The 12,438-nt window shown below is 41.0% G+C and overlaps 1 protein-coding gene across 1 annotated transcript in view; it reads left to right on the top strand.

Moving 5' to 3' along the window:
* ndufs4 (NADH:ubiquinone oxidoreductase subunit S4) overlaps positions 1–12,153 on the top strand; it is a 28,066-nt gene extending 15,913 nt beyond the window's left edge. The window contains exons 3-5 of the mRNA XM_083783840.1: positions 9,249–9,421; positions 11,041–11,114; positions 11,946–12,153. Coding sequence (XP_083639966.1) covers positions 9,249–9,421; positions 11,041–11,114; positions 11,946–12,049 — 351 coding nt within the window. The 3' untranslated portion in view covers positions 12,050–12,153. The remainder of the gene's footprint in view (positions 1–9,248; positions 9,422–11,040; positions 11,115–11,945) is intronic.
* Positions 12,154–12,438: the final 285 nt, after the last annotated feature.

The raw sequence follows: 12,438 nt of genomic DNA, 5'->3' as shown, positions 1-12,438 counted from the left end.
TGAAAGAACCTGTGATTGCAACAAAAAGTAAGCAGTGTGGACCGTGGGTTATTTTTAGTGCAAGCCGTTTTAAGTCTAAAGTACAGGGGTGTAAATTCTCTGAGCCCGTCTAGTCTCAGACACAGAATGACCTACAGTGAAACGCACTACATTCACCACCCCCACCCCTGCTCCCTCCCTTTCTCTCATAATTTTCTCCCACCCCTCTCCCCCCGCCATGCAGACAACTTAAAAGACGGATTTATACTTAGTTGCATGCCGGTGTCACGCACAAAAAAAAGCTACAATGCGGTGCACTGCACTACACCACGCTCGGCGAAGTCTTTCAAGCCTTATGTGTCTGTTTTGTCTGGTGGTCGCTCTCGTATAGCTGAGCCATTGGTCACAAAATCTCGGGGCTGGAGTTTGGAGTAGCAGATTAGAGGATATGGCTCTTTGAAGAGCACGGGACGAGGATTTACTATGTATGATCCACTAAATAGTGTTTCATTCATTAACACTGTGAGACTCAAGGCTCACAAATCTTGGTTGTAAGCATCTCACAGTGTCGACAAAAATATTTCCCCTCCTTCCTTTTAGGCTATTCAACAGTCATTTGTTATGATGCTGCTATACATTATTCTCCTCTAAATGTATCTACAGCATTTACTAATCTCATCATGCCATTTATTGTAAAATGTGTGGCATTTGAGATTGCAAAAGAATGACAGAGGAAGAGACTATTTAATCCACACGTTAACCGCACGTGTAACGTACATTGCCTTTGGTTTTGTGCATTCCTCTCTGCCCAGAGGTCACTTGGACCTACCTCTAGACATCTTATCTCAATAACAAACCATACAGTGCATGAATATACAAGTGTCGTCTTGTCCAGCATATTCATAAATGCCCACCCCACCCTCACTTGTCGGTATGTGTAACGTGAGATTTAAGATGGTGTGCCTTAGCATAGCACCAGCTGCTACTTGTTCGCCTGCGCCAAGCCACTCCCACACATGAGCAACATAATATTTGTTTCTATTAGAGACACTCATATAGCCAATCAGTAATTGCCATGTTATTTACACTTCAAAGGAGGTCTGAAGGTTGGAAACCAGTAGAGGGTGATGAGTGAGTCCTTTGGTCTGGGCGTTGGCTGGTCACTGAGGAGGTTAAAGGCTGATGTGTTTGGACTTTCACCACATGCTGATTCTACATGATTCAACTCGGCTGACCTTGTGAGGTCATTCCCCCCCCCCCCCCCCCTGCTGCAGTCTCTAGGCATATGGGTGCTCACGTCATTCACAGAACAGAAACCGGCATCGGACCAATGGGACCATGCTCTCAACTTGCCCCGCCATGACAACATCCTTGTGTCATTGTCTTGTGAGTGAGTCAGGCAATGCCGTAATGTCCTGTCATTAAGAAACAAAACCTGGCTGTGTTAGTGACGATGAATGGGAGAAACCACATGGATGCTGTGACTCGTATCCGGTAATTAATTGTCCTCATTCTGCCAGCTGATGCATTTTAAATGCATTATCACTTAAAGCAGGGGTTCTAAACCTTTTGGGCTGGGGACCCCCAAAAATGCTCTGGCCATGACTCTCGTGACAATTTCCAACCATTCAGTTGCAAAATAATCAACACAATCAAATGCGAAATCAAAACGGCAAATAAAAGGTACAGATAATAATTACAAACCAAAATATACAGTTACTCCAAAATACAATTGAACGGCGTTTCCTGCGATGATTACACATATAATTTTCTTAAATGTTTTAGTAATATTACAGCTTACTCGTTTTAATGAGATAGTTGGGCCTGATTTCAGAACACAGCAGACAAATATTTTTTTGCTTTTGACAATTTAACATCATTTTATAATGGGCAGTTTACGAGGAAGGTAATCATTTACTATTTTGTGCCTATCGGGTTGCAACTCGGATAGGGCTTAGTCGGCTCTTCGCAACGTTCGACACGGCAACTCGCACGCTCGGTGGTGTCTCTCGTGGCTCAAGTTCGCTAGAGACGGCGCACGGTCTTAAAATATACTTTATCTGCCAAAAGAAACTAGTCGGCGGTTGTTGTCAAAATAGTGGCAGCAGTGGGATTCGAACCCGGGAGCTGTGGACTGGGATTCTAATGACTCGGGAGGCACACTACCGAGCTGGCTGCCAGAATGCGGTTTTCAGGCTGTATTTGAATGTGAGAAATGTCCCCCTCCCCGCGTGCCCCCTACATCTTCCTACTAGTAGTAGGGACGGGACGAGTACCAACTGTGTGTGTTATCGGGTAGGAAAAGTTTGATGTCGCTGGTAGGCGACATAAAGCCCTAACCACACCAAAGGGTCACCATGCAACTCCTTGGGTCCAAACGGTTGCAAGGAGTTAACGCTAAAACCGTCTCGACCCTTTGTTGTGGTTTGGGCCATTGAATTCCATGCGTTGAATCACTAGGGTCAATGTGGGTCAACGTGGGTCAACGTGCAACAAGACATATCACAACGCAGAGACGACGCTAAAACCGTCTTGACCCTTTGGTGTGGTTTGGGCTTTAAGTGTCCACAGCCTCTTCGAGGCACAGAGTGAGTAGGTAGAAATGGTACCATCTTATAATGAGCATTAGTAAGGACCAGTCATAGATGGGTTGAAGATGGCTGGACGTTCAGCTTCTTCACATGTTAATGTGAAGAAGCTGAACGTTATTTATTTTATTTATCTTTTTTGTAAATTGACAATGGATCAGCTCCATTTTATTCCTTGGATTAAATCACAGATTAGTCTCAGATGTATGGTTACTAGCTTTGGGAGACAGTCCTGTTAAAATATATTGATTCCACTGTCCAAGACCATAGGGATAACAGATGTGAGTTCTATTTTAGGGTTTATTTTCACTTTAAGATAAAAGAGCCCCAAAGAGAGTATCACATGATGAAAAAGACAGGGTAATTTAATTCAATAAGTGTATGAACAGTAATGTGCCTGGAAGACAAAGTCCTGCTACTCGCCTCTTTTTAATTCCCTCCTCTACATTTTTGTCAAACCTCTCCAGATCCCCTAGTATGAACTGCTATTCAGAAGCCCACAAATTTTCATCAAATTAATCAGTTACACACATTTTACTCTTTAAGAGAAATCTTTTGGACCGCATTCGGCTTCAGCATAGTATATTTTGTCAAAAATAAACTAGTGCTTTCGTTCAAATATTCCCCATTACAACATTGCAGGGCTTAACACAAATGTCCTCCAACTTTCTTTCCATTTGGAGCACACCTGCAAATGCTATTAGAAGGAATATGGAGGCCATATTTTATGTCAGTGAGTGTTTAATAATGGGTTCATTTTGAATAGCAGCTGTACAAACTGATTAGACTGAGATTAACTCCTGGAAATTCACCTGTGACTCAGTCCAAACTGACGAGACATGCTGAAGGATATAGGATCAGCATGGGACCTGTAATGAAAGAACATGCGTTATTCCATCATTGTCAAGGACATTCTGTGAAGTCTGTTTTTCCAAATACACAAATATAATGTTCTGCCATTTAAAATGTCCACTTTAGTTTAAAAAGTTTTATTTGACTGAACATTAGAAACCATGATGATCTTAGGAATCCATATAATCTTCAGAGACCGCCTCCATACACGTTTGCTTTGGTGGTGGGATCTTCAACCTTGACTTACATCAGAGCAAAAGGCCATAGAATGTGTGTTTAAACCACATGGACCCTAGCTTCAATAACACTTTGTGATAATGGTACGTCTACAAGTTCACAGTGCATCACATTGTCCATCTATTTTTGGCAAAGATATTTAGTGTAGAGAAAAACAGAAGGGTGGCCTGGTATAGAGCCCTGGGGGACAACTAAGTATATTTTAGAATAAATGCACAGAATCTTGGTACGTACGTGTGTCTGTAACTTGCGTATCTCGGGAGCCGTTTGGCACAGATGACCCAAGAGATGGTCAAATTGGTTGTCCAAAACCGTCGGAAAAGGTTCTGGGAGTGGCCCAAATTATCCAATTGATTGTCATCAAAAGGGACACAGACAGACGGTTACAACGAGTACTCTGACAATGGGTATAAAGAATATTGCGTAACAGGGTGGTGCTTGCATTTTTGCATCGTTCCCGGCCATTGGTCTAGTAGGGTTTAAACGGCCATGAAAGCTTAGGCTGAATTTTGTAGTTGCATCAATCATAGTGTAGTAAAGTCAATCTTATGCAGCCTGACATGTTTTTACCCCGTTGTATTTTTTTACCTGAACTGCACTGGACAACAAACTACAACAAAGGGTTTCTCCCACAGTTTTCTTTTATGACTCATTTAGGACCAGAGTGATTATTTTCTTCTTTTTGTCTTTGACAAAATTCTCTTACCCCAGGCCTGTTTGGCGCATTAGGGGTACCAGCATTCAAGAACTCTGGAGGGCCCGGCGGCCCCACAGCGACAAGCCCCCAGTGCTCTTTATTCGCCAGGAAGCCTGGAGGTGTCAGAAATATCGACACGCTCTTATGTGACGGAGACTTTGCCAGCCTTTTACCCCCCTGGTCTTAAGCCCGGCATTCTGTCTCCCCAGCCAGGTATTGTAGGGCCCTGTGAAGGCTCTGTGAATAGTGTCAAACTTCATACTTTTCATTTTGCTTCCTGTACGTGACAGAATAAAAAGTGCCCGTCGTGTGGGTTTTCCTTTTGTACTGGCCCTCCCTAGTCTTCCTGGGAACACATCACATTCCGGCTACAATCGTTCCCTTTGTGGCCGCGGGCATTGTGGATGCGTCTGGTGCGCTGATGGCCTTACTAGCTTTCACCTAATGTATGCAAGAATCATAAAAGTCTAGACGAGTGTTTTTACACACAATGCAAGATATCAGGGCAAAGTGTTTTTCAGTACTTTTGGGGAGGGGGGCTCTGTTTGGACACATCGAAACTTCGCAAAGCACCTTTTGTGCTCATCCGTGCATAACTTTGATTTAAGGGCGGCTACATCTGGAGAGATTATTGCACAAGTTTGCCATACATGGCCCCCATGTGTCAGCTATGGTTTATGTAACACACACATATGCGTAACCATAGACTGGCCCGCTAATCCTGAGGGAATAATGTCGAACCCTCGCCTGTGTCTGGTATAGAGATTTTCATGTGTTCATCTTTGGGAGATGCGTTTTCGGGAGGACAGGAGAACAACTCATGGATGTTTTCAGTTCAACCACAAGATAATTGATTTGTCTTCTTTACTAATAATTATATTAAGCTTTTATTCCCCCCCATATTTCCAACTCCCTCTTTGTGTGCGTTATCTTTCAAAATGTTTTGGACAGATTTAAAGCCTATTCATACTCCAGTTTTAGGTGATAAGGTGAAACAGTGGTTAGTAAAAACGAGAGAGATGTGTTTGGGTGAGCAGTTAGTAGCTTACCACTGCAGCCATGTTGTAGTTTTCAGTGGTATGAATAGGCCTAGCTCACTGCTCCCTTCCAAACATTTAATTGGTACAGTAACAGTAATTTTCTGTTAAGAAATACGAAAACTATCTTCCATCAAATTTAAATCTTTATCCCACGGATACTATAGAAAACAACATTATTTATCAGCAGTTGAGTAGAAGTTCTAGTGCTGCCACCAGAAATCAAATACAATTTGTCCATGTTTATTTTGGGCCCTCTCCAACTGCCCCGTCTGATACCATGTCATGATCTGTCTGCCAGTTTCCCCTTTTGGTGAAAAGGACCTGTTTTTCTTATGCTGCTGACAAGGAAGAATTGCCAAGGTTAAGTATATAAGGCAACCGGAAATAATTACCTAGTACTCCAGACGTTTTCCCCCCCTTATCCTTTTCTTTTCATTTGAACAATCTTTTTAATGTGTACATGTTGTTCACGATTAAACACATTCTGGCCCCACTGCGATGTTGGCAAAAGATGTTGTTTCAGTGAAGCAAGCTGTGTTTAAGCAATTGGAGCTGTAATTTACTAGGCTTAACTCTCATTGAGGGGAAAGTTCTGCACCAGAGGGAAGGTGGACTTTTATGTGGAGTTCATGCAAAAAAGACCCCCTTTATACAAATCAACTGGCAGATGAGAGACAATGATGAAATTTTGATTCTTTGAAGTTGTAATGGCCATTGAAATGTGTAAAATTCTTGTATTGAAAGGGTAGCACCCTGGAAAGCCCTCATTCTTGGGTGGCTGCTGCCTGCATGCTGGGAGGTTTGTCTGTGTTTTGTCGCCGACTTCCCATTGCTTGTTTGCTAATTCCCTGAAGAATTGTACGAGATCCTCTATAGGAGCTTGAATGGGTGCAGTTGCCCTGGAATATGCATTTGCTCCCCCCCTCGCGCGCGCGCGCACACACACACACACACACACACACACACACACACACACACACACACACACACACACACACGCACACGCACACGCACACGCACGCACACACTCCTTGCACTGGACATTTCTGAAGGTCTTGAATACTAAGAAAATAATACAATAAAATACATATATATATATATATATATATACATATATATTTTATATATATACATATATATTTTTTAGGTTAGGTGTGTGGTCACCAGAATCAGTATTTAGCAAGAATATTAATGCAATTTTTATATTATTAGTTTTCCTTTTTCACTATTGGAAATGTTGCATATCTTAACATTTTATGTACATAAGTCTTATCTAGTTTGATTAATATAACACAAATATTGGGCTGTGCTTTAATTATAGAATATTTTCTGAGTTTAATATAGGATCTAGCAAACTAGCAACTAGCAAGCTAGTCTCATTATTGGTTATGTTTCAAAATATTACACTGGTAGAATATCCATCGGGTGAATGCTACATCTTTGTTACTTGTCAGATCAGGATGTTTGAAATGTTTTGATTTAATAGCAATTGATAGCAATTACACTTAATTAACTTAATTAAATAATAAATACAAAAAATACAAAAAACATTCCTCTAAACTAGTATTTCTTGGGAGTAATTATTAATTATTTATGTGGAAGCTTGTGATCTGTTGTTGTTGTCTCTATACTGTTTTTTATTTGACCTTTATTTACACGGGAGGTTCGCTCAGAACAAATTATCTTTTTCAGGATCGCCCTGCATTGTTTTAATATGCCACGTATTAATTTCTAGTCCTACTGGATTGTCTTATTAGAACCATGGGCATCTACTATATTGATATATTTTCACTTGTGTGTGTGATATACAAGGACTGACTGACTAGTTCTTCCCCCTATATTTTTGTTGAACTACCTCAGCAGTCATATACATTGCAGCCAGCCTCTGAGAACCTCTTTGTACAGGCCTCAACACTTCATATTGACCTAGTTTACTGGCACAGGAAAAGAAAGACATCAGTCAGCGACTCAAATGAAAGTCAAAAGGGAGATCCTGGCAGACCCTTGGCCAGTCTGTCACCACAAACGGGTCAATTAGTTATGTCCTTCTGCACAACACATCAGTGGTGGTTATAGCATCGGGACGTAGCATAATTGGGAAGCGTTCGCTTTCTTTGTTCTTTGTTTTGTCTCCTGCCTCTGAACCTTCATTCCCGCTCCATGTTTTGTCTTCTTTAAGTGGTGTGGCACTGACCGATTAATTCTCAGCCACTGATCTACTTGATCTATTGTTCATTTGAATGGAATTCATTTATACATTACGGCTTACTCCCACAAACTGGTTTGGGATTTCCTGATTAATTTGCCAGCGATGTAGTCATGAAGAGTCCCAAGACCAATAAATCAAGCCAACTTAACACATTAACTGCCACGTATTAATTAATTATTCAGTGAAGACCCTTATTGAAGGCGTGAACCAGATATAAACAACTGTGAATATAACGGTCAATCGTCTTTTCTTTCGCAGAGAAAATACATTTTGTAACCGCGTAGTACATCATGATGAAAGGCCAAATTTGTTATATGATGTACATGTATCGGTCATGGAAATTCTTATGGCATGGCTTTGTGGCGGCTAGCCCTCTAGGACAGTGGTTCTCAAAGTGCAATCCGGGGACCCCAAGGGGTCCTTGAGGAGGTTCCAGGGTGTCCGTAGCTAATTGATTAACCAAAAAAACACTTACAGGTGTGTAACTCTGACAGTGTGCAAATGGAACCAAATCGACCTCTGCAGTTCCATTTCGATCCATTTTGTAAACCAAACTGGCGGTCCTTGAAATAAAATTTAAAAAAAGGTTTGAGAACCACTGCTCCAGGAGGGAGGATCTGTCTCTGTCCTTGTGTCCGTCTGGTTGTTCACTGTTAAGCGCTAATTTACTTCTGGACTGATCAGCACCATATTTCCTGTGCATGCTGCCAGTAGGACAAGGAAGTACCTCATTATTACATATTGTGTATACAGTATCACCACTGAATCCAATATAGCTTCTTCTTTAGTCACAAGCTCTTGTTAATACCTCATTGGTTCAATCTTTATAAAACAGACAGACACACTTGTGAGGTTAGCGGCGCGATGTGAGGCGGTAGATCAGCAATTTTAGTAGGCTAGTAGGGCATTAATTTATGAAAAACGTTAAGAAATATTTCTGCCCGACAGTGACGATATACTGTATTTTTAACTTAATATTTATAGTGGAAGTGAATGGTGGATGATTCTGGCTTAAACATTTTCCAAATATGGGCAAATATTTATGACTTTAAATAGGTCATAGAAAGTGCAACATTTTCTAACCAATTTGAAAAACTTAGATTTGATTAAAGTTTCTATTTGAGAACATCTTATTGGCAACCATACACAAATTAATAACTTTTTTTTTCACCTTTTTATTTTATATTTTTTATAGAGGGACAGACAGTAGGCTGACAGGAAATGGGGAGAGAGATAGGGGGGGGGGGAGAGTGACATGCGGTGGGGGCCGTCGGGATCGGGAGTCGAACCCGCGGCACACTGCCAGACTGGATTACCAGCCAGGGTGCCTGGACCGCTGAGCCACGGCCCAGGCCCAAATTAATAACTTTTGAATGGATAAAGTATGAAAAGAACATTTAAGTTTCATTATACAACGAGCAAGAAAACAAGTAGATATTAACACATGAACTGAACTTTAATTTAACTACCTATTCGAGCATTTTAATTTATTGCACATAATACAAGCTTGTAGTTTTGAAGTTAGATATCAGGGGAACATTGGCTACGTTAATTGCAGAGACCGATGTAATCAAAACGTCAAATAATGGTCGATAACTCGATACATGGACTAATATGGACGCCTGCTTTTCTCTGTCTCTCCCCAGGACATCAGCACATTGACAGGTGTGCCAGAAGAGCACATCAAATCACGCAAGGTGCGCATCTTTGTGCCAACCAAGACAGCCATGCAGTCAGGAATTAACAACACCAAAAAATGGAAGCTGGACTTTGATACCAGAGAGCGATGGGAGAACCCTCTAATGGGCTGGTCCTCCACGTAAGTACAGCCCACATGCCGGTTTCCAAGTACTTTAATTAAGTTTAACCCATTTTGACCTGAGATCAGATTCTAAAAATGTCTTCTACATCCTGACAGTTTTCTGAAAAAGCTATGTTATGCTATTATGTCCTCGTAGCGCGCCACTCAGTGGCGCGCTATGAGCTTGTAGATCTGCTATTTTTCAATAGCTAAAGCATAACGTAATGCTAACACCAAAAGGGGTTCCCGCCCAAAATGGGTTAATACAGAGAAGGGATATGTAACCACTTTAACCATTATTTTATGCTTTGGCTATTTTTGAAAAACATTGACAAATCTTTGAATATATATATATTTAAACTTTTTAAAGTGAACATTTTTAACTCAAACCTTTGCTTCCGGGGGATCCCAGAAACAAAATATTTTGAGATAGGGGTCCACGGCCAAGTACAAATTATTTTGGGGGTCATTGACATCCACTGATATTATTTAGCACCATATGTTTTTTTCAGACAATTGTTGTGATTTAGAAGACTTTTCTTTTTGTTTGTTATCAAATGTGTTTTATTTAAGACAAAATAGCACAATAAAACGTTAACACCATGAATGAATAAAGAAAACAAAACAAGTAACACGTACAACGGCAAAAGAAAGGAACACAAAGACAAACAAACAAACAATCCCAAGATGCTACAAACCTGCTGTCAAGATTCCTACCACTGTGCAATGGGAAATAAAAATAAATAAAGACTAAATCATGTCCTTGACCAAATCTGCGATATCAGACCAAATATTAATGTTTTCCTCTTTCGCTCTGTGTAATCTTGCCGTTGACATTTCCAGATAATGTCTAGAAACGTTTAAGCCTGATTTATAATAATAATAATACATTTTATTTATATGGCGCCTTTCAGGTCACTCAAGGTCGCCTAACAAAACAGAAAAATACAATACAATAAAGCAAGTTTAAAATAGAGCAAGTTTAAAAGACACACAAAAGGCCTGCAGCAGACTTCTACTCAAGGTGGGAGTAGGCTTGTCTGAATAGGTGAGTTTTGAGGTGGGATTTGAAGGTGGGGAGTGAGTCCATGTTTCGGATGTCGGGGGGAAGGCTGTTCCAGAGGCGAGGGGCAGAGCGGCTGAAAGCTCTACCCCCCATGGTGGACAAACGAGCTGGGGGAACAGTGAGGTTGGTGGAGGAGGCAGACCTGAGTGACCGGGTGGGAGTGTTGATATGGATGAGATCAGACAGGTATGGGGGGGAGAGGTTATGGATGGCATTGAATGTGTTGAGGAGGATCTTGTAGTCTATGCGGTATTTGATGGGTAGCCAGTGGAGTTGGTGAAGAACGGGGGTGATGTGGGAGATGGCAGGGATGATTTAGAAGACATTTATAGGATCGGGTCCTCAGGTCCTCAACTCCCACAATTGTAATGACTTGTCTTGCTTTGCAACGCCGTGAAATAACAATATTAGGAGGCGGGATGGGGGTCAGGCATATGGTGCTCATTTTGTGTAGTTGGATACTTTTTATTGTGTCTTGTGCTTGGTATAACAATATCCTCTATAGTGAGAGTCACCTCATCAGTGAACCGTGAACCCATCAATGAATCTAATGGCTCATTTTGTCTTTCAGGGCTGACCCCTTATCCAATATGCTCCTAACGTTCAGCTCCAAGGAAGATGCCATCGCCTTTGCTGAGAAAAATGGTAAAAAAAAGAAAGGAAAATTATAAGTAATCTTCTTATGCCTTTGTGAAAACATGAGTTTAATAGGAGCAAAATCTTACCAGGCCAAATATTAAAACACAACAAACCTTTAAACTTTACAAACGCTGTGCCAGCTCCAGCTTTTTGGGGAAGTGGTCCACTTTGAAAAGAAAACGAAAAAACAAACAAAACTAACGAACGACCTTGTTGTCAAATTAAAGATCACACTATGTCAATAATGGTCAAATCTATCTATATTTAATTGTCATCTATGAAGCATTGCCCACCACTACTGAAAATGTACAGTAATGTCATTCCATTCCAGCCATTTTCTCGTTGGCAACGGGCTAAAAACAGATTTGTTGCAAAAGATCTGTGAAAAAGTGAAAGCAACACTTTGTTGTGGTATCGATGCCAGTAAATTCTTTGTCTTGCTGAAAAGCAGGTTTTACTCTGGCATACTTTATTACCTACACACACGGCCAAATGGAGTTGTACGCATCATCACAAGCTAGCACCCACTAACCTGGTGGAGAACGAGGTCTCACCATGCTTGACAGTTCAGCAAGATACAGCAGAAAGTACACTGAGAAGTAGATAATTGAACCATCTGGTAAGCTTTGTAGAAGCCGAACAAAGGAAATTGGCTCTCTCTGTTTATTGCACCAGAGCAGAGATTAGGACAGTCCTATCTACAACACTGCCTGTTGATGTTTACAAAACACTTCATTGTGGTTGGAAAGCGTCCAAAATGAATATACGAGATGTTCTCTGCCCTGTTACTTATTGTAAAAAGAAAAAGAAAAAAAAACCCTCTTTACCCACTTCCAGGTTGGAGTTACGACATAACGGAGAAAAAAGAAAAGAAGCCCAGGGTGAAGTCTTACGGATTAAACTTCTCCTGGAACAAGAGAACCAGGAGGTCTGCTAAATAAAGTGATGACACCCGTCTGTTAGTCTGCTTGACCTATATGTGTGCTCTGCAGCAGACCTGTACATTCTCAACTTGTCAATAAATGGATAAATATGTGTGTAAAAACTGTATCTGGTCTTTGGTAATTGCTGTTGCTTCATTAACCTATTTTGGGCGGGAACCCCTTGTGGTGTTTTAAACATTGTTATAATTTAGCTATTGAAAAATAGCAGATCTACGAGCTCATAGCTTGTAGGTCTGCTACTTTTGAAAAATCAGGCCTAAATGGGTTAAGGTGAACACTAGAACTATAGATGATCTAATGTGTGATCTCATTCTGCATAAGTAGAGCTGCATAAAGGCGGTTCAAAGCAGCTACCGAATATAATAACGAAGTAAAGAAGCGTTTAC

This window comes from Protomyctophum parallelum, assembly GCF_964188405.1.
Source record: "Protomyctophum parallelum genome assembly, chromosome: 15".
Classification (NCBI taxonomy): domain Eukaryota; kingdom Metazoa; phylum Chordata; class Actinopteri; order Myctophiformes; family Myctophidae; genus Protomyctophum; species Protomyctophum parallelum.
Note: the sequence above shows the minus strand (reverse complement) of the source record. Positions and strands in the feature narration are given on the sequence as shown.